Genomic DNA, 26,876 nt, shown 5'->3' with positions numbered 1-26,876 from the left:
TATAACGAAAAGAAGTATAAAAAAAATAGCAAAAAGAAAATATAAATTCCAAATATTACAGCATATGTGTAGTAGTTTTTTCAATGGTTAAGATGGTGCTGTAATTTTTTTTTTTACAACACCTAAGCCAAATCCTAAATTTACTTGAATGTTCTCGATTAATTATTTCATGGTTCGGAGAAACAAGTATTTGGGAGTAAGCATTATGAAAGAAATTGCAAACTCTCTGCTGATTGCTGTGACATGTTATTTACATCCAGATTCTGTCATGATGAAGTCAGTGACATTCAATGGATAAGTAACTTTGCCCTTACATTGTTTGCTTGATTGTCAATAGACTGACATAGATAATATTTTTTAATATCAATATTTATTTGCAGTAAAGCTACATACGATTTAAATATCACTATGAAAGCCTGGATCACAGTGATCAATATGATATTGGCTCTCTCCTTTCCTTGTTGATGCAATTCAGAAGGTTGCTGCTGCTTATGACTGCAAAATTGTTAGAAGGTGTTCTTAGCCATCAGGTGAAGCAGTTTGACAGGAACCACCACTTGAAGATGAAAAGCATCTAGTTTTATTTTCAGTGAAATAAATCATAAATTTGCTACCTTGCCATTCACCGCAAGGTGTGTTGTGCCATCTACTCTTCAACCTTTCATAGTACATGTGGAGTTTCTCTATGACAGGGCTCTGGAGGAGAAGGGGGCTCGGCTGGGTTTGGTGGAATGCGTTAATCATGAACTCTTGCAGCCGTATCCTGTTCTCTGTCATTTATCTGTAAACATTTTCCATTCTCCTTTCAATACAATCATTCAATTATCACCCTTCTGAATCCATTGATCGATGAGGGCTTTGGGCACCACATTGAAATAACTTATTCAACTTTTTTTTTTTTTTGGTAATACTTAAGATTAGAATAATTTGCTTTTAAGGCATACATGAGAAAATAGTTCTGTCCTTTTCATATATATAATTTTTTTTTTTTTTTTCTAAAACTCTTTATGTTATTGTTTTGCTTTAAGCTAAAGAACTTGCAATTGAGTGGAAATAAGAATTATATTTCATGAAAAAAAAAATCACAAAATTGTGATAAAGAAACAATGCAACCACTAACCAGCTAAAACTCTTGTATAATTAATTATTTTGTATACATCTATATAATAAAAAAAAAAAATTAAAAAAAAATTATTTTGTATACATATAATATCAAGTTCTTTCTTAATTCAGAATACTTTTGAACAATTCACAATATTGCTATAGATTCGTGCCAAGAAGTCTATTAAATAGGCTTCAAGAAAATCTAGTTCTAGCTGGAATAGGATTTCAACAAAATTCGCTCAAATTTTGGGGCTTATATTTAGGGACAATTTTTTGAATAGTAAATGTTTAAATTAGGAAAATTCTATTTTATAGATATTCGTTGCATTTTGAGTTATATTTTTAACGCCGCTAATTTCATCTCCATTTGATCCTTGAGCCAAAAATTATGATTAAAACACTGAAACGTACTCAATTGGGAATTGACAAATTCGATTTTAACTTCAATTAATGAAATTCTAATTGGCTCATTTTCTTATTTATTAGACTTAAACACATTATATAGGTTTTCTATTCCTTGATTGATTATGCTTAATCACATCTTATAGGTCTTACAATTTGAGTTGGATTCAGCCCACTTGAATTTTAATCCATCATCATGCATTGGATAAACTTTCTCACTGACTTAACCACTAGATTAAAACTTACAACCAAATATGTTTTGACACTTAATTTCTCAACATTAAAAACCTAACAAAAGTCAATCATAACCCGACTCATTTAATTAAATTGGTCAGACCTCTCAATTTTCACCTGTTAATTTTGTGTTTGGTTTCTATCGAATTCGCAGGTCACATAAAAAATTGTTAACTTTATATGTTGTGTGTCAGGTTCGAGTCTTTTGAATCATGGGTATAAAATTATATAGGTTAATCTTAACCTAATCTATTTAATTAAACAGATAGGATCCCCCAACCTTACTCTTCTCTCTCACTTGCTCAAAGTAATACCAAGCAGCAATAGGAGAGATTCTTTCATCAAAGTTTGCATGCATGTGGGTGGTGATCACATCCTAGAGATAGAAATTAACATCATAAGAATCTCCAAATAAGAGAGAAAATTCATATCATAAACAGTCCAAATACTTTGACAGGTCCACGAATATTTTTTTAACCTCAGTGAATGAATTAATCAATTACCATCTAACAACTCTTTGTTGTTTCTTTTTGTCTAAAGTAAGTTGATTTTATGATATCTGATTTTATGCATGCATGTGAAGCAACAAGAGCTTTGAATACTAAAAATATATAAATAAATAATACTTATTTTTTTTTAAAAAAAAATAATAATTTTTTCAGTATTATTTATTTATATATTTTTTTATTATGATCGACACATGTCACCATCTTATTGGCGCTGACATGACGCCTAATGAAATCTGTCAAAATTTTTAACGGAATTTGACTTTAGGGAGCGATTTGTAAATTAAGTCAACCACAAGTACCTCTGAATTAATTTTAATACCAAAATGAGCGATTTGTAATTTAGGTCAACCACATGGACCAAGAGTGCACTTTTTCGTTTATAATATATAAAAATTTCTTTGGTTTTTTTATTTAGTGGCTCATCAATTGTTTTCATTTTAAAAATAAATGTAAAATCAGTTCACGTGGTAATTGATCTAAATTATAAATCTCTATCGGCGGTATAAAAAATAATTCATAGGTCCTTGGAGTAGGCAAAATTACAATTTAGTTTCTACAGTCAAATTCCATCAAAACACTTGACGGATTATGTTAATATGCCACATCAGCATCAATAAAATGATGACATGAGTCATTCTTAATAAAAAAAAATATATATAAATATATAGAACTAAAAATTAAGAGTGAGTTGTAAAAATATAAACATGTGTCCTACTCTAAGGACCTCTGAATTATTTTTTTATAACACAAGAATTGATTTTGCATTTATCTATTTTATTTTAATTGGTCTAACTCTAAAATCAATATCATGTAGCTCACGTTTGGTAAACAAGAATATGACCAGGAATGGAATAATCATTTTTGCGAATAACCATTTTTGTTGTTTGATTTGTTTATTATTCTTGAGAATGACCCTTCTTCACTTGAGAGATGCTAAATTTTACACTATTATTCCACCTCAATCTTATTGTATTGATGTGGTAGTGCTTGTCAGCTCTTAAAATTTTGTTATTTTTTATATTTTAATGATAGCTGATCTAGGAATTAATGGGCACTAGCCGCACTACCACATGAGTTTAGTGGGATGGGGGTATATTGTCAAACCATTTTGTATTCTCTCAAACTCTCTATAGATATGGACTCTTTGTATTCTAAATTAATCAAATAAATAAGGGGAAAATGTAGCCCTTATATACAGCTTTATCCCGTGGGCCAGCGTAGGTCTTAAACCGAACCGTATAAAATTTTCATCTTTATTTATTTTTTATTTGTGCTATTGCCTTTATTTTTCCATTTGTTTATTTTTTTTCTTTTTCTTTTTTTTCATTTAGGAACAAATAATAAGGTTTTAAATATATACGCTTCTTCAGACCTTGCCGACAATTGGTATTTCTAGCTAATATCATTTCCTAGCTTTCACTTCCATGGCATTTTTTTTTTTTGACATATCCACATAAGAGGGAGAGAGGGGATTCTAACTAGTGACCTCCGCTTCATGAGCACATGGTTCCCAGCCAATTGAGCTATCCCTTGAGGACCACTTCCATGGCATTTTTCGGTATTGTTTTCTTTTTTTCTTTTTTAGATTTTTCTTGCGTTTCCATTTGAATTGAAATTCTCCAAATGGTAGCATCACGTATAATTAGGTAAAGGGTAGACGAGGGAAGTCAATCCCATCCCAAATTTTCACAAAAATTTAATACAAATTTTGCATTGCTACGTTGGGATTTTCTCAATGTCAAATATTGTAGATCCTGTTGAACGATTTGGGGGCACTCTTTTCATTTATTATTGCTATTGGAACCTAACTGCAAGTATGTTATAAGAATAGGAGTTTTAAATTAGTAATAGCCTATTATAATTATTTCTAGACTATTAGAGTTTATTTTGAATGTTATCAACGTCGAATATATCTCCATGAGTGTTAAGCTTATGTTTTATTATTTCATTAGGAGTCTATTGTTATCTTGGTTGGTAGAAGGATGATTGTGAGATCATCTAAGGAAGTTATCTCTTAGTGTTATCTTTCAATTAGGAGTCAAGTTGTAATCTCTATTTAAAGAGTTGTTAATAAATAATAGAAAAAAAAAAAAAAAAAAAAAAAAAAAGCATAAAATTAATCTCAAGCCTAGTGTTTGAAAAAGGTCTAAGGTCCCTTCGACAACTTTAAAGGTTTAGGTTTCCTCTACGAACCTAAAACTATCCTATTACGTGTTTGCGAAAGCATTCTCATAACAATTGGTATCAAAGTCAAGTTTGATGGTGGATCAAAGATTGAATCGTTTGGAGCAATAAGTGGAATGGATGATAAAGACGATGGAAGAAATTAATGCCAAATTGGATGGGGTCCTCTATGAGCAGCCACAATCGTATCCTCTACCACCACAAACATCACATGACCCACTTCATCTCGTTATAGGCCCGCCGATCTACAAGCCAATGTTGCCTCTCAACAAGATTACTAGCCTCCGCCGTCCCGGATCCACCGTACTCGCGTCGCCTCGATCTCTGCCAGCCACCGCCAGAAAGCGTCGTACCCAACGTCCCAGACAGTCGCACCTCCGAAAATCTCACCAGCGCCGCTGCATATTTGCCTCCAGGTTGGCACCTCACGATTTGGTTTGTGACCAAGAGAGAAAGAACAAGATTAAAGTGTCTTTTCCTCAACCAAGTTCAAGAAAATATGTTGTCCACAACCAAGTTCAAAGGAATTTGTTTTGTGGTTCAGGTACAGCGAATAAAATTTGGTTTGTGACGAAGTCATCGGGTCAACATAAGAGAAGAAAAAGAAGATTTCGTTTTTTGTGGTTCAAAAAAAAAAAAGAAAAAAAAAAGTGGATCAGAATTTTGAGAATATATTATTTCAGAGTTCACAAGATTGCAATCATTACAAAAAACACTGAAAATCGCCGCGTGTCTACAGTACCGGTTACTGTAGACACGCGGCCAGGTGGCAGCGTGTTTTGCTGGCCACGTGGTCATATGCGGCGTAGAAACAATTGGCCGCGTGTAATTTATACACGCGCCCAATTGGCAGCGTGTATTTTGCATACGCGGCCAATTGGCCGCGTGTATTTTGCACACGCGGCCAATTGGCAGCGTGTATTTTGCACACGTGGCCAATTGGTCACGTGTATTTTGCACACGCGGTCAATTGGCCCCGTTTATTTTTTACACGCGGCCAATTGGCCGCGTGTATCAAATAAACGTGGCCAAGTGATTCAAAATTCCCTCCTTTTCTTTTTTTCTTCTGCACCGTACCGCCCGCATTGTTTGACTTTTCTTTATCATTTATTTATTTTATTTTTTTCTTCCATTAATGGACGGCCGGTTCTTTCTTCTTCTTTTTTCTGCCTTCTTCCTTCTTTCCCTTCTTCCTTCTTTCTTCCCCTTATTTCTTTTCTTCCCCAGCCTTATTTCTTCACACAGTCACAAAGAGCCAGAGAGGGAAATGGAAGACGGAGACCAAGAGAGCTGGAGATCCGATCTGTGGTATGATTTCCGCGTGTATTTTTTCTTTTCCTTCTTTCCCTTTTTCCCAAGCTCTTCGTTCCTAAATCTCCTTTTTTTTTTTTTTTGTTCTTTTCTTCACACAGAGGGAGATGGAAGAGGGAGACCGATCGGAGCTGGAGATGGAAGAGGGAGACCGATTTCCGGCGACCGATTCTCAGGGATTGGTATTTTTTTTTTTTCTGGTTTTATTTCCGGCGATTTGTTGTTGTTTGGGTGTATTGAATTTGATTTTGGGTTTCGGGCATTTTGGTTTGATAATTTCCGGCGAATTGGTTTGATGATTTAGGGTTTCTCTTGTATTGATTTTTTTTCCCATTTTGGGTTTTATTTTCGGCGTGATGTTGTTGTTTTGGTCCCGGCGTGATGCTGTTGTTTTTTTTCCCATCTTGTATTGATTTTGGGTTTCGGGCGACTGGGTTGAATGGCCGGGTTCTTGCTATTTTTTCTGGCTTCTTGTTGTGTTTTCTGGGTTTGGGTGTAATGAATTTGCTGTTGTTTTGGTTATGGATTAATGGGAGAAGAAAAAAGACCGGCCTGGCCTGGCCGGATGTATGCCAGATTGGAGAAGAAAAAAGAAAAAACAGAATAGAATTCTGTTTTTTCTTTTTTCTTTTCTCTTTTTTTTTTTTTAAAAAAAAAGGACAAAAATTTTAGCCGCGTGTATTGAAATACACGCGGCTAGAATCTCAAAAAAATTAAATTCCTGTCAGCCACGTATTTCTTGCAAGTGGCTAAATGATACATGGCTAAATAGCCACATATATAAAGGGACACGCGGCTAATTGTGCATTTAAACACAACAGGATTTACCACGTGTAATTGGCAGTGGCTAAATGCAATTAGCCATGTGTATGACCCCATACACATGGCTAATTGCAAGTGGCTAATAACAAAGTTTTTTGTAGTGAATTTTCAAGAGCAAGATCCGGCAACCGACTTCAAGAACAAGATTTTAGGACCTTGAGGACAATGTCTTTTCAAGGGGAAAGGAATGTTATAAGAATAGGAGTTTTAAATTAGTAATAGCCTATTATAGTTAATTCTAGACTATTAGAGTTTATTTTGAATGTTATCAACGTCGAATATATCTCCGTAAGGATGATTGTGAGATCATCTAGGGAAGTTATCTCTTAGAGTTATCTTTCAATTAGGAGTCAAGTCGTAATCTCTATTTAAAGAGTTGTTGATGAATAATAGAAAAAAAAAAAAAAAAAAAAAAAAAAAAAAAAAAAAAAAAAATTAATCTCAAGCCTAGTGTTTGAAAAAGGTCTAAGGTCCCTTCAATGACTTTAAAGGTCTAGGTTCCCTCTACGAACCTAAAACTATCATATTATGTGTTTGCGAAAGCATTCCGTAACAGAGTAGCTCTATTCATAGAGGAAATTTACATGTTTATTATTTTCATTCGAAAATTTTGAGTTATTGTTGAATTTATTATGGATAATTGCCCCGTTGGTTTTCGGAGTTAGCTATAATTATTTTTTACTTCTTGTGGTAGTGTGGTTCAAAAAGTTCATGGGAGGTTCTTGTGGTAAACAATAATTACGAATCACTCCTTGGACCAATTTTCCATCTACTAAATTAACAGATTCTGTTAGTCAGCTACGTCACACTCAATCAATAGTTGACACGTGTCCATTAAAATATATATATATATATATATATATATATATATATATATATATATATATATATATATATATATATATATATAAAATCTAATAAAAATATAAATATTTTTTTTCATTATTTATACATGAAAAAAATTGTGTAATCACGTGTCGCTAACGTGAAAATCCGTTAGTTTTCGACGGAAAAATTGATGGAGGTACTATTTTCGTCTTTTCGCATAGCACAGATACCTACGTATAAAAAAAATAAAAATTGAAAGAGAAAAAAATAAAATTGTTAAACCACATAAGGCAAAGAGGTATTTAACCCTAAATTTTAACTATGAAATAGAGATTGAGATGATCTTATAATTCCGAGATCAAGGAAAGGTTGAGGCTTTGATTAATGATGGATGCTTACTTTTTATGAGTTCTTCAACTTCATGAGTTACTTGTATTATCTTTTCCCGTTATTGATTTTTTTTTTCTTTTTTTTTTTTGTTCTCTTTTCCAGATAGTGCGCTTTGAGCTTTCCATTTGTAATTTGCTCGTATCACCTCAATTCCATTCAACGAGTGGTTGAATAAAAAATATTAAGATACTATATTAAAGCATCTAGTATCTTCATTTTTAACGGCGACCAAGGAAACAAAACCTAATTAAAGGATGGTTTGGGTTTGTGATTTTAGAAAATGTAATTTAAAAATAACGATTTTAAAATGTGTGATTTGAAAAAAATAATTTTTAAAAATATAGTTAAGTGCTTGACAAAATTACAGTTTATCCTTTAAAATCTTAAAATAACCTTTAAAATTCAGAGTTTTCAAAAAAGTACCATATTACTTGAGATTTGAAAAACAAATTTGTAAACTTTTCAAATCGTAATTTTTAAAAATATAGTTTCTAAATGATTTATATTATGCGATTTGATTTATAATCGTACTTATTATCTACGAATCGCAATCTCAAACGCACTCTAAGATTGACTAACATGACAATCCCACGCATTCATAACTTTTTAGGGAATTTGTTTTTTTAAATTAGGGGCTTGTCAAAGTCTTTTATAAATTAAGTAATTATTTCATATACGTAGTAAATACAACTATTTCTTAATTTAGAATAAGTTTGGTAGTTTATAATATATAAAAATTTCTTTGGTTTTTATTTAGTGGTTCATCAATTGTTTTCATTTGAGGGATAACTACAAAATCAATTTATATGGTAATTAGTCTAAATTACAAATCGTTTTTAGTGTTATAAAAAATAATTCATAGGTCCTTGGGATAAACAAAATTATAATTTAGTCTCTACAGTTAAATTACATCAAAACACTAGATGAATTCTGTTAGCATGTCACGTCAACACTAATAAAATGATAACATGTATCATTATATATATATATATATATATATATAGAACTAAAAATTAAGAGTGACTTGTAAAAATATAAACATGTGTCCTATTCTAAGGACCTCTAAATTATTTTTTATACCACAGTGACTGATTTTGCATTTATTCCCTTATTTTAAGTGGTCTAACTCTAAAATCAATATCATTTAGCTCATATTTGGTAAACAAGAATATGACCAGGAATAGAATAATCATTCTTGCGAATAACCATTTTTAATTTTTTGTTGTGCAATAGTTATTTTTTTATTTTTTATATATTTTAATGATAGTTGATTTAAGGACTAATAGGCACTAGTTGTACTACCACATGAGTTTGGTGGGATGGGGGTGTACCGTCATACTATTTTGTATTATCTCAAACTTCCTATAAATATGAACTCTTTGTATTTTAAATTAATCAAGTAAATAAGAACAAATTGTAGCCCTTAAAACTTTATCCTATGAACGTAAGTCTTAAACTGAACCATATAAAATCTTCATATCTATTTTCTTGTATTTTTGCTATTGCCTTTATATTTCTATTTGATTATCTTTCCTTTTTGGCAGGAACAAATAAAATTTAGGCTTTGTTTGATTCGCGGAATGGCTATTCTATTAGGAAAATGAATAGTTATTCTTGAGAATAGAAGGTAGCGGAATGGAATGACTATTCCTATTATTTTGTTTGGTAATAACTCACATATTTTAATCGGAATTCAAAAAAAATTACTAAAAAAGTCCTACATTATTTATTTATTTATTTTTTAAAAAAATCAAACTAAAAAAACTAAAAATTAAAAAATTAAAATAAATTGGTGGGTGGCCGACCACTCATTGGGGTGGCCGGCCACACCTAACGAGAACTGAGAGTGACTTGTGCCACCCCTAGTTGCTCCGAGGGTGGTTGCACCACCCCCCGGAATGCTTGGGGGGTGGTGTGACCACCCTTGGCCCTCCATAGTGGCTAGCCGACCACCCATTGGGGTGGTTGGCCAGCTACTATGGGTTTAGTTTTTCTCTGTTCTTTTCTTTTTCTTTTTTCTTTTTTAAACAAAAGATTTGAAAGAAAATAGAAAACGAATTTTTTTTTTTGAAAATTATATTCTTTATTTTAAGGAATACTTATTCTTCTAAAAATTGAGAGTGCAAGAGAATAGCTATTCTATCGGAACAAATATTCTATTCTCAGACTTTTTTCTGCAAACCAAACAGAACCTCAAAGTATAGACGCTTCTTCATACCTTGACCTTGCCGACAAACAGTATTTTTAGCTAGTATTGTTTCTTATCTTTTTTTCTTTTCGTTTCCTATCTTTTACTCCCACGGCATTTTTCGGTATTGTTTTCTTTTTTTCTTTTTTAATTTAGAGCATTTTGTTTATCTAAAATTTTAGGCAAAATGGCTAACTATATCTTATATAAATTGGAAAAAAAATTTCTCTACTTTATTAAAATAATCGTTTTTTAAATTTTTTATTCAACGAAAATCATACAGAAAGACCAACATTTTTCTTCCACTTCTTGAAATTTTTTTTTTTTCTACTTTCCCTTTCTTTCCAAGTCGTTTCTCAGCAACCAAACAGCACAGAGAAACGAGAATCACAAAGCGCAAACACCCACTGGACCAATCGCAGAGAAGACGCAACTCAACCAAAATCAGACCAAATCAGAGAAGACGGCAACTCGAACAAAATTAGACGAAATCGCAAACACCTTCTGGACCAAAATCAGACGGACGGGCAGACGAAAACAAGACGAAATCGTAAACACCCGTTGGACGAACAGGCAGAGAAAAAACTTAGACGAAATCAGCACTGCCATGGTTATTTGCACTCTCCGGGGCAAAAACGCCATCGCTATTTGCCGCAGCTCAGGCAAGATCCAGATCTATGGATGAAGATGCCATCGTTATCTTCCTCCAAAATCACAGAAAAGATGCCATCGTTATCTTCGGGAGAGTTGGGCGATTGCTGGGAGAGAAAGAGATGAAGTATCTCTTGCCTGGAGAAGAGACTGGGGCGGTTGTGACTCGCCTGGCAGGAGTCATAGTCGAAAACTGAAAATTTAATTCAAATCATAAAAAGCAGAATCAAGTTTGTTTCACCCACATATGTATATACAGAAATACACTTTGAATTCTATAATTAGATGCATATATGTTGCTTACTCATTAGGTTATCTCCAACTGAAAATGATTGAGATGACGCCCATGTTTGCAGGCCGGTGGTTGTATCCCACCAACCGTTTGGGCCTCCAACCATGTAATTCGCCGCCATGGCTAATTGGATGAGCGTGGCTGAAATAGCAAACCAAAATGGAAAGGCACGATTGGATAAAGAACCAAGAAAGTTAATCACAGAGAAATGATTTGATGGGTTTAATTTCAGTTTGAGTAAGGAATCATATATGTATAGATACAGGTGGAGGGAAATGGAGAGAACCCTTTCAGAATGAAGATAAGTTGTTTGGTTGTTTGGTCTTTGGAGTTAATTGATTCAAGTATCAAGAACATATGGCAATGACAGACCAACTACCTCTAATGCACTGCACTATCACTCTCTCATTCGTCTTCTACACCCCGCAACGCCATGAAAAAAAAGACGAAAAAGAATCCAACCTCCTCAATACCCATCTCGGATTCAGAGTTTCCAAGCTCAAATCTTTGAAAAGAAGAAGAAATGTGTTATGTGGGTAAAGCTACAAAGATCTTCGTCTTCATTGTGGTGGTTGTTGGCCTCGGTCTGGGACTTTGGGTTTCTCCGCCACAGCCTCCAGAAGACCCACAAATGCTTTGGCGGCTTTTGCCACTCTTCTTCATCTTCTCCTCCTCCGGTGGCCTTCCCCAACGCTGGGTTTTTCCCGCCAAGCCCACCTAACCCCAATTCATGCCCTGATCCTATCATTTCCACTCTAACCCAAGCCCAAGCCCACCTCCTCCGCCGGCAGCAACAATGGCGGCGGGGCCAATTAATCAGCCGAGTCCGTTGATGGCAACACCTGGCCCTGTGCATGGTTAGCTGCATTTTTCATTTTGTAAGGGTTGTAGAAAGTTGTTATGGCATTGTTTTGCATTAGGTAATTTTGTTTAATTTTTTTTTTCTTTTTACGTTAAATAATTGGTAAATTCGTAGTTGAGTTTTGTATAGGACAATGGGGTTGATTGATGTTTTGGTTTTTGTAACGGTGGATTAATTTTTGTTTTTCTGGGTTTGGAGAATCTATTCGTTGGTACGATCTTTGGTTATCAGTGGATTTACAGGGTTATCCTCCAATTTGGTTCGATGTAGAATGAAACCTTGTCCCACTTGTCACATTATGTTGACTAGGTTTTCTACTTTGTAGTGGATTAATTGGCTGTCGTTGCTTATGCCAGTAATTAGTGCTAATATCCACTATGTCTAGGTTGAACTGTCAAATTTTGGCAGCTTCAAAAATGCGAAGCAGCAATTAAACTGCTTCTATTTTTGCTTTTTACAATCAAAAAGCATATTAAACTACACCTATCAAGTATCAACGGATGCACATAATTCCTTAAAACATGCAACTTTTACATTCACTTTTAATATATAGAATTAACAAAGCGAAATGCACGTGACGTACATTTAATTGGTTGAGCAGTCTGATATAATCTTAAATCACCATTTATCTTATAAATTTAAGTCAATAAGAAGAAATAAATTTAATCAATTAATTAATAGGTTTACAAGTTTTAAATGGCAGACCTTCGTCATTGTACCAAAAAAGCTTAATAGCACTTCAAAACGAGCTAGAATCTCCTTTTACTACAAAAATAATCCTAACGTGTTAAAAATTCATAAAGTATTTACTAACGTGCTAAATTCACCCCGTCCAGCCCCATGTCCAGCCCTACTTTTATTGCTCTTTCTCTCCCACTCTCTCTTCTGTTACTTGCCATTTGCGCCGATGTGTTAATTTTTTAGTTTTTTTTTTTTTAAATGTATAATAAATTTGAAATCGGTTTTTAACTTTTAAAAAATCAACTTTTATTACTTAAAGCTAAATTTGAAATCAATTCACCCATAAACTTTTTACTTATTTTTGAATTTTTGTTAGTGTCACGTCAATCAGTTCATCACACTATTTAAATATTATTTTTTATTTTATTAAAAAAAAATGAAAATGAGAGTGGGGCACCCCAAAGTTGCTGGTGTCATCCCCCACTTTAACGTGTCCTTTACTTTTGCCTTTTTGTTTGTTTTTTTCACTTCCGGCGTCATCCCCCACTTTAACCTGTCCTTTTCTTGAGACATGGCCGGCCTCATTTTATTTCATAAACTCTTCTTGATATAAGAATAATGAATAATGAATAATATCAACGACTTTGTTGTTGTCCTTTTCTTGAGACAAACGCGCATTGCCGGCCTCATTGGACTTTCTTTAAGCAGTGCCCATTGGCTTCTCCATCTGCTTTCCAGCAACACATCTTCCTTAATTCTACGCTCCCCTACACCTCTTATCACTACTTCAACAGCGGGTCTCTGCATCACTCGATTCACCACCAACAAATGGCGGAGGCAGTTCTCTTCGACATTGCTGCGAGTATTATTAAGATTTCGGGCTCTCTTGCTCTCCAAGAGATTGGACTGCTCTGGGGTTTCAAAGCTGAGCTTAAAAAGCTCGGGAACACGGTTTCCACCATCCAAGCTGTGCTTTTGGATGCAGAGGAGCAGCAGGCCCACAACCATGCGGTCAAAAATTGGCTTGGAAAGCTCAAGGATGCCATGTACGAAGCCGACGACTTGCTGGATGACTTCTCCACTGAACTTCTACGGCGACAAGTCATGGCAGGGAATAACAAGGCAAAACAGGTAAATTCATAAACGTTCATGATGTCGTTTGTAAGTTTTAGTTTAAGAATAAATCCACAACAACAATTTGCTCATTATAATGTTAAACCCAACTATTCAAACATTTCGAAAAAATCTAACTTAGAGCATCCTTATCAAGCTCTTCAAAGTTTTCTCCAAATTTAGCTCAAATAATTTACTTTTTTTATTTTATCCATCACTTTTAAAGTTACTCTTACATCAAACTCTCTAAATTTTTCTCTATTTTAATTATATATTCTTTTTTTTTATCAGTTTTGAGAATAATTACTTTAACTGTATCTCAAGAACATCAAAGTTTCTACAAACATCAACACAATACCGTAACACATACACAATCGGAAGAAAGAAGATCAAACAAAAAATCAGTTTCAAAGGGGGTTCGGCCAATCAGTGAATTTTACCCAATAATTTCACATCCAAAAACACCCAATCATTTATCAGAACCATCATCACCGAAGCAGGGGAAAAATTCAACAAATACCCATAACCCACCGAATGCCATTCAACCGGAAAATCAACCAACATCAAAGATAATTCCAACAAATCATAAATCAAAATAAACCTATAACAATTTGAACAAGAATTCATCAGAAATTACCTAGCGAATTTTTGTTCAAAGCTAGGGAAAAATCACCGGAAAATCGCACTCCTTGCTCACCTGAAATCGCCTCTGGAAGTCGCCGGATTTCCGGCCAGAATTGCCGGAAATCAGCTCTGGCCTACGATCCACCGGAAGCCGCGCCTCTGCTCTCCGGAAATCGGGTCTGGGTCGTTGGAGGGTCGGGTTTCTGCTGACGGGTTCCGGTTCTGGGTCCTCTCCTCCGTCGGTTTCTCGAGCAACGACCACCGGAAATCGGACCTCCGGTGGTCTTCTCCCGGTTTCACTCTCAGATCCGGTCTCTCCCTCTCATGATCTCTCTCTCTCTCTCAGTCGGCTTCTCTCTCTTCTCGGGTCTCTCGGTGTCTCTCAGAAAAGAGAGAAGAAAGAAAAACAGAAAAGAAAGAAAAGAAAGAAGAGAAAGAAGAAAGAATGAGAAAGGGGAAAAAGGATCCCATTGGTGGAGGAGTGACAATGGTAGGGCTTTGAATCAAAGGGCTCTAGGGCTTTGGGTTTGCGCTGGAGGGGTCCGTTGGGAGTTGAAGACTTGCAGCTGATTTCCCTTGGCAGAGAGATCTTGCGGGAGGAAAGTGACGGAGGAAAATGAAGAAAGGCGCGAGAATGAAAAATAATAATAAAAAATGAAATAGCGTGAGGTTGATCCGCGATAAATATGGAGAAGGAATCTGACGAGAGTCATTTTGGTGAAACAATAGCCAGCTTGATGCGGAGGAGTTTTTGAGAAGTTTTACCAAAATTTGATGAAACTTTTAAACTGCCGAGTTCGATACTGATACTCTTAGAGCGTTTGGATATACGATCTTTTTGTATTATATTTTATTATTTTATATTATATTCAAAATTGTGAATATCGAAAGAATTTATTTTTTAAAATTATGTGGGGATAGTTTAGATAACTTAAACAAAATTAGAAAAAAATTGATAAAATTTGAGAAGAATTTAAATTCTAAAAAACAACCCAAACATGTTTTTGAAAAATAATAAAAAATAAAATAATTGTGCCTCTAAATTTACAAAAATTACAAACATGACCTTCATATTTTCTTTAATTACACACAGCCCAAAAAAATAAGTTTTTAACTTTTTCGGAATGGACCATACTGAATAGTTGTGGTTATTAATTACAGGCACGTATCCTCTTTTCCAAATCGAACCAGCTTGTTTATGGCCTTAAAATTGGTCGTAGGATCAAGGCAGTTGGAGCAAAACTGAATGAAATCGCAGCGGATAGGAAGAACTTTAGCTTCACTCCGCGCCTTATAGAAACACAGCTTGAGCACAGGAGGAGAGAAGATACACACTCTTTTGTACCTGAGGAAGAAGTCATTGGGAGAGAGGACGAAAAGGAGGTTGTTAAAGCACTGTTATTTGATTCCAAAGTGAAAGAGAATGTTTCCATCATTCCCATCGTTGGGATTGGTGGACAAGGAAAGACCACACTTGCTCAGTATGTGTACAATGACGAGGAGGTCCAAAAACATTTTGATCTGAGGCTATGGGCATGCGTCTCTAATCCTTTTGACGTAAAAACTATTCTTCAAAAGCTCATAGAATCCGCAACAAAGAAGAGACTTGAAAGTCTTGAGATAGATCCATTGCAAAGTGAGTTTCGAGAAACAATTGGTGGGAAGCGATACTTACTTGTTTTAGACGATGTATGGAATGAGAATTCTAATAAATGGTCTAACTTGAAAAATCTATTTGTGGGTGGCTTGAGGGGAAGCAAAGTTTTGGTTACCACACGGAACGAAAAAGTTGCAGACATTATACGCACAGCTTCATCGTATTTTTTGGGAGGTCTATCTGAAAGTAATTCTTGGGATTTATTTAAGAAAATGGCATTTAAAGATGGGGAAGAGCCCAAGAATCCAAAGCTAGTGGAAATTGGAAGGAGGATCATACAAAAGTGTGCACGAGTTCCTCTTGCTATAAGGAGCATGGGAAGTCTATTATATTTCAAAAACTCGGAGGCTGAATGGTTGGAGTTTCAAACCAATATACGTTATGAAATAAATCAACAAAGCAATGATATTTTCCCAATACTTAAGTTGAGTTATGATCATCTCCCGCAACACTTGAAGCAATGTTTTGCCTTTTGTTCGCTATTTCCAAAAGATTCTAAAATTAAAGTGGAGATGTTGATTCAGCTATGGACAGCGCAAGGCTTTATTGATTTGTTAGACGGAACGATACATCTTGAATATGTTGGTCGCAAGTATTTTATGGATTTGCTTTGGAGGTCGTTTTTCCAAGACATCCGAAGAAATAAATATGGTGATATAAAAAGTTGCAAAATGCATGACCTTATACATGATCTTGCACAATCCGTAGCAGGGGATGAGTGCTTAATTTCAAATCCAGATGCAGTAAAAGTAGTTGAAAGAACTCGCCATGTGGCATTCGATTCTTTAAATTCATTACGCGATATTCCAGTTCCCTTGCTCGAAGCAGACAGACTAAGAACCCTTCTTCTGCCAAATCTTGATTCAAATAGGCAAGTCTATGATAGACTTATTTCAAGTTTTAAATGCTTGCGTGCTTTGAATTTGAGTGACTCGAATGTTCAAGAAGTGCCGAATTCCATTGGCAAGTTAAAGCATCTAAGATATCTTGATCTCTCTTTGAATGATGAAATCAAACTACTCCCCGCTTCTATAACTAAATTGCAGAATTTGCAAACACTAATACTCGAGTTTTGTGGTAGGCTTAAAGAATTGCCTGAAGACACTAGAAACTTGATCAGCCTTAGGCATCTTGTGCTTCGTGCGTGTAAGAGCTTGACTCATATGCCACATGGACTGGGAAAGTTGACTGCTCTCCAAACATTGTCACGTTACATTTTAGGGAAGAAGGAAAGTTCTGTTCCAAAGCAAAAGGGTGGGCTAGGCGATCTGGATGGTTTAGATGAGTTGAGGGGAAGCTTACATATCAAGGGTTTAGAGCACTTGAGATCTTCTCCATTAGAAGCCAGGGCTGCAAACTTGGACAGGAAACAATACATTCGAAGACTGAAATTAGAGTGGGACCATTATATAGAAGCTGGTTATGATGAACAACTGTTGCAAAACCTTCGGCCACACCTAAATTTGAAAAAATTAAAGGTAGAAGGGTATGCAGGCGTGAGGTTTCCCGACTGGCTGTCCTCACTCTCGAATTTGGTTAAAATTACCCTAAGCAAATGTAAATGGTGCCAACATATCCCACCATTGGACCGATTCCCTTTTCTAGAGTTTTTTTCTCTTAAGAAATTGAGTGCACTGGAGTACATAAGCAATGATGCTAGTGATGTGTCCTCTTCTTCCCTCCAAAGTCTCAAACTTAATGATTTGCGTAAGTTGAGGGGATGGTGGAGGATGAGGGAAGTAGTAACAACAGAGCATGAGCAAAATTATAATCTTCCATTATTCCCATCATTTCCAAGTCTTTCTTCTTTATGTATCGTGAATTGCCCTATAAGGTCCATAATGGCAGACGTTGCAACACCCTCCTCTTCCTTTCCCTTTTCCACTCTCTCCAAATTGAAGCGTCTTAGGCTTTCTTTCTTAAAGGAACTTGAATATCTGCCAGAGGAGTGGCTGCAAAACCTAACTTCTCTTGAGGTTCTGAGTATTTCGGACTGTCCTAAACTACAAATATCCATGTCTCCACTCTTTCAACATCTCGCCGCACTTGAATATTTGGAGATTGATCACTGCAAAGACCTTATCAGCAATGAGGATGAAGAGGGCGCGCAATGCCTTGGACCTACAATACTTCATCATCTACAAATAAAACAAGTTACAAACTTGGTGTCTCTCCCAAAGGAGCTTAGGCATGCTACCGCTCTGCAATTGCTTAGCATTGAGAATTGCCCTAGTTTGGTGTCTTTACCAGAATGGATAGCCGACCTCACTTCTCTTCATACACTTCAGATCCACGGATGTCATAATTTAATATCATTGCCTGAAGCTATCCACCGCCTCACCTCCTTACGTCGCTTGACAATTAGTGACTGCACTCGCTTGGAGGAAAGATGTGAAAAAGGAACAGGCGAGGATTGGCCAAAAATTGCTCACATCCCAAACTTTTCGAATCAGTGGGACCAAATATTCTTCAGGTTTTGGGACATTGAATACTTCTTTGGCTAACTATAGGAAATGTTACAAGCTTGGTGTCTCTCCCAAGGGAGCTTAGACATGCTACCGCTCTGCAATGGCTTGAAATTATCGACTGCCCTAATTTGGTGTCTTTACCAGAGTGGATAGCCAACCTAACTTCACTTCAGACACTTCAGATCCACAATTGTTGCAATTTAATTTCATTGCTTGAAGCTATGCGCCGCCTCACCTCATTACATCGTTGACAATTTTGCTGTGTCCTCGCTTGGAGAAAAGATGTAAAGATGTAAGCTATGATCCGCCAACAATTGCTTGTGGCCTTAACTCTTTCGGCAATTTTTATGGATGGGATCCGTAGCCTAATGCAGTACCAATTATTCTTCAGGTTTTTAACTCTCTTGTTGTTGTTCATCTCCATTTTACTTTGTCAGGCTTTTGATAAATAATCTTTGACTTCATATGCAGAACCAACTGTAGCATGGAACAAACAAGGGTTTAAGAATAGACACATTTTCAGACCATGCCGAAAATCAGATTCGCACAAAGCTCTCAAATTTCCAGTATTGTTTCCTATCTTTCACTTCAATGGCAGTCCTACATGTTTAATATCTTGTTTTTTATTTTTATTTCTATTTTTTTTTTAGAAAAAATAAATAAATTTCTCGCATCTTCATTTGAAATGTATATTCTACAAATGGTAGCATCACGTATTGGGTAAAAGACTTTTGATAGACCAGGGAAGTCAATCCCATCCCAAATTTTCATAAAAACGAAAGAAAAGTTTTGCATAACTCTGGGTTTTCTCATTATCAAATGCAGATTTAGACATTTTCTTTTTGTTATTATTGTTGCTGGAGTTTAACTGCAATTCTCTCTATTCTTGGATTGATTTTACATTTTTACTGTTTTCATTGAAAAAGTTTGAGTTAGTATTGAGTTTATTATATGGTTTTTTGATGGTCAGAGAGACATGCATAGAAAAGCATCCATTCATGATATGGGTGTGATATTCATTGGGTTATTTCTGCAATATGCTCAGATATTTTAGCCTCACTTGTAGACAAAGCAATGGACACTATACAGAGCATTTCCATGATGAGGAAGTTCGGGTGAGTAATGTTGTAAGAAAGACAATGAGCTGAGCCTGCCAAAAGGAGACATTCAATTAACCATATTTTGCTTTTTTAAATAGTATTCTGCCTACAATTTGGTGAACACCTTTTATCAGCATTTAGAAATTGAAAGACATGATCAAGAATCCTAGCTGTATCCTTAAAAGCTATCTGACAAGTATTTTGCATTTGCAGGTTCTTCCACTTGCTTTAATGCTTGCTTGTCTTCAAGTGAAATTGATTGTTGTGCTCCTAGGGTACTGAAGTGCTTTTGTTAGTGCTTCCTTTGAATATATTCTTTGCAATTTATATTCATGGTTCAATTATATCTAAATAGGATTTTATAAAATTCAATGTGATGAAGATTCAGATTGTTTATTTTATTTTATCTTTTATCGTGTTACAAATTTAAAATATTAGGCACTAATGCCTATGAAAGCCTGGATCATAGTAATCTCACTTTCAAGGCTGGATGGAATGATATACTTGGGATGAACCAGAAAACAAGCTTGAATCTGAAATAAGAAGAGTTTTTCAAGATTCAACTCTTGATCCGAGAAGAAAAGCATATCTCATTCAACACCTTATGAACAGTTCAGTTTATGGTGTGACACTTTTATGAATCTTATTCCAACTATTTAGATTAATATGATTTTGTAAATATTCTGATATATAAATGAGTAATGTTAGTCAGTGAATAGTGTCTCAGTAGAAGTTACTTCATGCAACAACTGGTGAAAGTTCAAATTATGAAGATTTACTTGAATGTTCTCCATTAATTATTTCATGTTTCGGAGAAACAAGTATTGGGAATAAGCATTATGAAAGAAATTGCAAACTCTGTGCTGATTGCTGTGACATGTTATTTACAAGCAGATTCTACCATGATGAAGTCAGTGACATTAAATGGATAAGTAACTTTGCCCTTATATTGTTTGCTTGATTGTCAATAGACTGACATAGATAATAATTTTTTATATCAGTATTTATTTGCAGTAAAGCTATGGTTTAAATATCACTATGAAAGCCTGGATCATAGTTCTCAATATGATATTGGCTCTCTCCTTTCCCTGTTGCCTAGAACTGGCTAAGCTATTGATTCTTCTTACTGATTTGTTCATTGTCTGTACATATAGTCATACATCTCTAACCTACATGCTTGTTAAACTTTGATGCTTTTATATCTACTTGCGTGGATAGTTGCACTTTTCATTTTTTTTTAACAATGGTGCACAGTTAGGTACACATTTTGTGTTCAATCGATGTATGATTGGTTAGATATAGTACTTAATATGTGTACACAAGTGTTTTATGATCCATATTAACTGATGGAAGCAGAGTGCTATATATGGCTGCCGTTCTTATTGTCTTTTCTTTCTATAATCTAAATTTAATGATTATTTTTACTATGGTTTTATTAGGAAAAGCGAAATCCTACCTTCTGCTCCTTTAATCAATTTTCTCCCTAAATATTGTTTCTTTGGCAGAACAAAGATGTAGCTGATGCAATTCAGAAGGTGGCTGCTGCTTATGACTCCAAAATTGTTGAAGGTGTTCTTAGCCATCAGGTGAAGCAGTTTGACAGGAACCACCACTTGAAGATGAAAAGCATCTAGTTTTATTTTCAGTGAAATAAATCATAAATTTCCTACCTTTTCCATTCACAGCAAGGTGTGTTGTGCCATCTACTCTTCAACCTTTCATAGTACATGTGAAGTTTCTCTACAACAGGACTCTTGGAGGAAAATAGGGCTCGGCTGGGTTTGGTGGAATGTGTTCTTCATGAGAAGCCGGGTAGGAAACTTCTATCTTGGTTAATAGCAGAACCCTGGTCCGATTGACTCACAGTTGATGTTAGTTTTGCTAATTTTGCAAAAAGGGGTTGTTGCTTTTGCAGGTGATAATGTTGCTCACATCAAATTCACAGTTTTGCTAATACCAAATGGTTCGGATAGAGTCGCATCTCATCCTCTGCAGGAGCTGCAGCCCACAAAGACGATAGATCATCCTGAAATCAAGGCCTGGTTAATGTAATGGAATTGGTGGTGGAAAGAAGAAGTAAGGTAAGCTGGAACATGATAGTTGGTAAAATAGAACTATATATTATCCTGAGTTATGTAATGGAATTGTTATTTTTTTTGGGATTATTGGTGTATTGCAGGTAAAAATGGTGACAAAGTCAACAGAATCTGAGTCTATGGATGCAACAACAAACGGTGCTGCTTCCCATCCCAAGATTGAGTCTTTTTTGTTTTTTGTCTTTCTTTTTTCAACCACTTAGTACTCCTATGATAGCAGTAGTGTAATTAAAGTTGATTCCAGTTCCAACCGTAAATCATCAAACTTGTGAGGGCATTGGGTTTCGCTTGCTCTTATTGGATGTGTACCTTTGGCGGCAGGACCATCTATACATGGCCTTGTAAAGTAAAATTCCATTAGAAATTGTGAATTCTCAGTGTTATATAACCAAAACTAGTGATCATCCTCATTTTTCTTTTTTTCCCCAACATTACGGGTCGTTGGATTTTTGTTCCTTGTATGGATTTTCAACTCTCCTTTTTATCAGTAAGAGAAATTGAAAATATATTGCCTTGAGGATTTTGAAGTTAAAATTTTAGATTATTATATTGTATAATTTTTATACTAATATGCCCATATTTCTTCGGCGTTGTTCTTTGGAACAAAACATGACGATTTGTTCAAGGCACCTATTCATATTATAGTCGGTGGTGTTTTGTTATCAAGCTTAAAGCTTTGATCTTGCGTAGCATTTGTGACTGAAACGTGAATATGCTTCTCTTCTGGATGTGTCATTTTGTGACTCAATCGTGACTGGACTTAGATTTCATTTCAGGACTTGAAAATAAATATTGCTTCAACATTACTAGTTCAATTCTACCACAACTGGATTCTTTAAGGGCACTAAATGAAACATGTGTCTATTGGATTTTGTTGGGTATAACTATAAACCCATGAGTGGAAAAGAAATAAGTTTCATATTGAAAAGATTATACAACTATGAATGATTAATGTAACACAATTAAACCCAATTACATTAACTTAAGTTTTTGGATTGAGTGGTCTTCCTTTATATTATATTATGGTCTTTTTAAGTGTTTATGCTTCCAATAAAAGTATAATTAAGAACCGATGGTTTGACAGGAGTTAGTGTTTATCTCCTCAACAAGTTTCATCTATTTATGCTCTTCATGATGTGTACAAGTTATTTCCCATGTGAAATGCATATTTTCAAAGCAGTAGAAACTATATGCAAGCCAAAACTATTTTGTTGACCAAATGTTCTCATTTTCCATGCGGTGCCATGGGTGAGGCTTATTCAGTAGAAAGTATAATTTGTAATATATTGGGAATCAGAGTTTTCATGGCTATGATCTAGTTAATTAGCTCAACCAACTTCAACTTCATGTGCTTTTTGTAACTTGACAAAGTCGAACTGAAGTTTGTGATTTTATTCTGCAGCTTAATGTTGATATCGCAACTCATATACAAGTCAAGGAAGATGGACCTAAGAGGAGGTTTGCTACTTGTGATTAAATAATTGTCTTTTAGCATTATAATTTGTTGTTCATTTTACTGTTTCTCTTGTGGTTCTGCCTTTGCATGATCCATCCTATTGGGAGGTCGTCATGTTCTGAACGAAGTTTGATACTTGTTTGCAAAGAATGAGTGCATTGATCTATCATGATCTTATTATGCATTTTTCTCTACAATTTACGGCTTACTTTATATAGAGACAGCAGATAGATCCGGATTATTTGTAGAAATCATCAAAATTATTGCTGATATCAACATTGGTATTGTTTAAAACTCAGGTCCATTTTACCCCACAGTTGGCTCTAATTTTGGCTCATACTTGGATCGGCCATCTTTTAGGCTTGCTGTTTGTCAAGTAAAGCTTTTCCTGTGCAATATGTTTTTAAATTTAAAAAATGAGGATATATTTCTCATAAGAGCATATGGTTGTGCATTTTCAGTATAATGTAGTTTCCTTGTGCATATCTTTTTCATTTATGATATGCTGCTCAACTTCTTAAATGAATTCTTGACAGGTTGATTGTTAATAAATGTCTCTTGCTTTTTTTTGTTCCTTTCAGGTTGATTTACGGGAATCTTATCAGCAGTTCATTTTAATTTGAGCCAAGAAGTACTGTTTTCTCTTTTGCACCAGTTAGCCTTCGATATCTGTAACAACCCACACTAAAAAAATCCGTGGAACGAGGGTCAGACCCTCATCCCACGTGACAGCATCTTTATTTATTTATTTTTAAAAAAAATATCATGTTCCCCCCATTTCAAAAAACCCTTCTTCCCCAAAATTTCAAAATCTCCCAACCCTCATCCTCCACCACCACCGTCTCCCTCCCCCACCGACCGAGGACCGCTTGCTGCTGCCCACCTCCGACCAAGAGCACCACCCACCTCCAATCCCTCTCTCTACAGTCAGTCTCTCTCTCTATGAGACTTATCCATGTATTTTTCTTGATTTCTTGGTATGGGTAGGTGTTAATATGGAGTTTTAAAGGAATATTGGAAGTGGGTTTTGAAGGAAAATGAGATAGTTTTTTTTTTTTTTTAATAAAAAAAAAAAAAAAAAAAAAATGAATGAGCTATTTTACAGAAGGTTTCAATTTTTGTTTCTTTCTTATTACAATTTGTCAAGAACTAAACCGAGGCTTTTTTTTTTTTTTCCTTCTAGATCTATGTATGTCATTTCCCCTATGATTAGTGCAGGTTCCTTTTCATTAACTAGATTCATTAGTTGATTTTACAACAATATTGAATTAGAGTTCTAAGATGATGTTTAGATTAGTCATTGTGATCGATATGGATGCTTACAAAATGTTCAGAGGGGAAAGGCACTCTAATTTTTGTATTTAAGTATTTGGGTTATGTGAAGATAAAGATTTTTAAGTTTTCACGATATGAGTTAACTTAGATGAAATAAAGTGTAAATTTTTGGAAGTCAAAACTTAACAGACATATTATTAGAATTTCTTTTTGTTCTCATACAGCAACAGTTAGAGTTATTGTACAGATTCTGAATTCAATTTATTTTGATGTAGGTAGTTGTGATATTGTGATATGTGTCCTGATTTGGTTAATTCAGAAGTAGCATATTTCAGAGAGAATGTAAAGGCATTCTTGCAGATCAACTTTTCTAGAAGGGACTTGTTAATTTGTTTGTTTTCTAGCGTCAATTTTCTTTGTTTGTGCTATAAATGTTTACACTTTTCAGAGAATTGCATGTGGTTTTAATTTTTGGATCCTAGAGTTTGTTAAGAACCAATTCCTTTGAAGTATCTGTTGATTTTCTCCTTGTTTGGTATTTGGATGCTATAAATGTATAAGTTTTTCTTTTTGGGCATATATCTAGACTGGTTTGATTGTGGAGGACTTAACCGATTTGATCATCTTCTAACATCTTGGAATCTCAGTCATGACTGTAAATGAAGTGCTATATATACCTTAACTCGTTTTCACTAATTAATACAGTTCTAAGCTTTGGAATGGGTTTGAGACTTGTTAAGCTATTTAGTTGCTTTAAGCTTTGGAATGGTTGTTTGAGTGCAATATGTTGTGTGGCATTTCAAATTTTTGGCTATTTGGGTCCTTTTGGTTGTATTTGTATTCCTTGATTCATTTTTGACTTGTTCATTTCACTGTCCACTTCCTTGATTCTTTGACTCCAGAGCAGGTTGCAGCATTGGAGGGTGTTGTTTTGCCACCAAGGTCGTCGACCCAGCTGACAGACATGGAGGTGGATGAGTGTGAGGAGACCACAATGCATGATGTCGAGAATGAGGAGGAGATGAGGAGGAAGCATGCCCAAAAAGAAGTGATCCATTATTGTAGTTGTAATTAAATTCAATCAGGTGCTTTTCTTGTATAATTTATTTTCCTGGGAGACAATGTTATACTGCAAAGAAAAGAAGCACCCAGTAGGAGCTACATCAGTACATTGAAGCATAGCATCTGATCAAAATTATACAAACAGAGCTTGTCATCGTGTAAACAGAAAAGAACCATTTGCCTAATTATTGGGATATTAAGCAATAATCATCCATGAAAATTAAATCAATTTCGAATAATATATGAAAATTTGCTGTGAAGTACATGGACATTGAAAATATTAGTCACCTGAAACATCTAACTTCTTCTGGACATAATGAAGTATCTGCGGAATATTAAACATTGGTTTATCCCCAGATTTAATACACAGCTTTGCTACAGCCAGAAGCTTTTTAAGCTCACTAGAATTATAGTTATTTCCAAGATCTGGATCTATCATCTTATGCATGGAACTAGCAAAGCTAGATCCTTGGACCCATTGGATTAGATCAGCACCTCCCTCGGAGGTAATGGAGACATGATGCATCGGGAGGTCACTGAGGAGAAGCAAATATTGTTATTTTCTCTCTTAATTCAAGAATGTATTCAAGCTTGCAATATATTATATATGTTACTTGTTACAAACCAAATAATTACCCCTCAACAACACAAGAAACGAAAATTGTAGAACACATTATTTAGTCCATTGTCAGAAAACAAAAAAGACCCCTCCCCTGTTCGACAGAAAACAGAGATAGAAGCCCCCTTTGTTTCTATCACGAGAACAAAAATCCAATGAAAAAATATTGCGGCAGAACTCAATATCTTGTTCCCATATTCACTGTTGTTCCCAAATATTGTGGCAGAACTCAAAAGGTAAAAGAGGCTGCCACGTGGGACCAGGGTCTCCCACGGATAGACGAGCTCCTTAATTTTAGTCAAGGAGTACTGCTTTCTCTTTTGCACCAATCAGCCTTCGATATCTGTAACAATCCACCCTAAAAACTTGCTTGGATAACAGATGTTACTAATGCCATAATCCCAACAAGCCTAATAATTGCAGCGCATATGTGTGGGCCATCTTTGATCAAGTCTATAGACCGAAGTCAGCATTTGGGATTTGGGTGAGCCAAATTGAAAAAAAGAAAAAAATAAATAAAATGGGTGGGGCTAAACTAAAAAAATAAAAAATTTAAGAGTAAAATTTTATTTATTTATAGGAAATTTTTTTTTTTAACGGGAAACTTTAGGGCTTAGGGACTACCCCCACCCCCAAGGAGGCTCCGCCCTTGTACTCAACCATCAACGTAGCTTGCCTACAATTACTGGTGTTGAACTCTCAAGTATCTGCCTTCCGATATGATGCATGTGTTCCATTCCATGCTCATGACCTGTAAATAACTTCACCTTCTCTAAATTGTACAAATTACATTGAGTCACACTATTGATGTATTGTGGAGCTTTTACAAATCTCAGGGAAGGTAACTCAACTGTGAGAAACGAAATTATATTTAGGATTTGTGAAAGAGGCTAGGTTCTTCAGGTTCATATCTTAGTTTCCTTTTGTTTCCTTGTCCAAAGTTTTCTG

The 26,876-nt window shown here is 35.2% G+C and overlaps 2 protein-coding genes across 13 annotated transcripts; one reads left to right on the top strand and one right to left on the bottom strand.

Moving 5' to 3' along the window:
* Positions 1 to 10,233: 10,233 nt before the first annotated feature.
* Positions 10,234 to 12,053, bottom strand: LOC133860721 (uncharacterized). Its single transcript, XM_062296322.1, has 2 exons — positions 10,928 to 12,053; positions 10,234 to 10,816 (listed from the first exon to the last, which is right to left on the bottom strand). Exons 1-2 carry the CDS (start codon positions 11,034 to 11,036, stop codon positions 10,617 to 10,619), a joined length of 309 nt encoding a protein of 102 aa, XP_062152306.1. The 5' UTR covers positions 11,037 to 12,053; the 3' UTR covers positions 10,234 to 10,616.
* Positions 12,054 to 13,109: 1,056 nt separating this feature from the next.
* LOC133860718 (putative disease resistance protein RGA3) lies at positions 13,110 to 25,548 on the top strand. 12 transcript variants are annotated; one of them, XM_062296304.1, is made up of 13 exons: positions 13,110 to 13,589; positions 15,357 to 18,711; positions 18,792 to 18,886; positions 19,366 to 19,435; positions 19,634 to 19,695; positions 19,859 to 20,043; positions 20,926 to 21,006; positions 21,106 to 21,232; positions 21,336 to 21,501; positions 21,600 to 21,654; positions 22,919 to 22,974; positions 23,554 to 23,898; positions 25,150 to 25,548. In XM_062296304.1, the coding sequence occupies exons 1-2, from the start codon at positions 13,287 to 13,289 to the stop codon at positions 18,354 to 18,356; spliced, it is 3,303 nt and encodes a 1,100-aa protein (XP_062152288.1). In that variant the 5' UTR covers positions 13,110 to 13,286; the 3' UTR covers positions 18,357 to 18,711; positions 18,792 to 18,886; positions 19,366 to 19,435; positions 19,634 to 19,695; positions 19,859 to 20,043; positions 20,926 to 21,006; positions 21,106 to 21,232; positions 21,336 to 21,501; positions 21,600 to 21,654; positions 22,919 to 22,974; positions 23,554 to 23,898; positions 25,150 to 25,548. The 12 variants fall into 12 exon arrangements, with proteins under 12 accessions (XP_062152288.1, XP_062152290.1, XP_062152294.1 ...); XM_062296306.1 differs by having other exon boundaries at positions 19,291 to 19,435; XM_062296310.1 differs by lacking the exon at positions 19,366 to 19,435.
* Positions 25,549 to 26,876: the final 1,328 nt, after the last annotated feature.

Source organism: Alnus glutinosa, chromosome 2 (genome assembly GCF_958979055.1).
Source record: "Alnus glutinosa chromosome 2, dhAlnGlut1.1, whole genome shotgun sequence".
NCBI classification, from domain to species: domain Eukaryota; kingdom Viridiplantae; phylum Streptophyta; class Magnoliopsida; order Fagales; family Betulaceae; genus Alnus; species Alnus glutinosa.
The sequence above is the reverse complement of the archived record's forward strand: the minus strand, read 5'-3'. Positions and strand labels throughout refer to the sequence as shown.

Bases quoted from the DNA above. Each gene is read 5' to 3' on its own strand.
- LOC133860721 (XM_062296322.1), bottom strand. From the start codon at position 11,036: ATGGCGGCGAATTACATGGTTGGAGGCCCAAACGGTTGGTGGGATACA. The intron at 10,817-10,927 runs GTAAGCAACATA...TTAAATTTTCAG, and splicing joins AGTTGGAGATAACCTAATGA to TTTTCGACTATGACTCCTGC.
- LOC133860718 (XM_062296311.1), top strand. From the start codon at position 13,287: ATGGCGGAGGCAGTTCTCTTCGACATTGCTGCGAGTATTATTAAGATT. The intron at 13,590-15,356 runs GTAAATTCATAA...TATTAATTACAG, and splicing joins GGAATAACAAGGCAAAACAG to GCACGTATCCTCTTTTCCAA.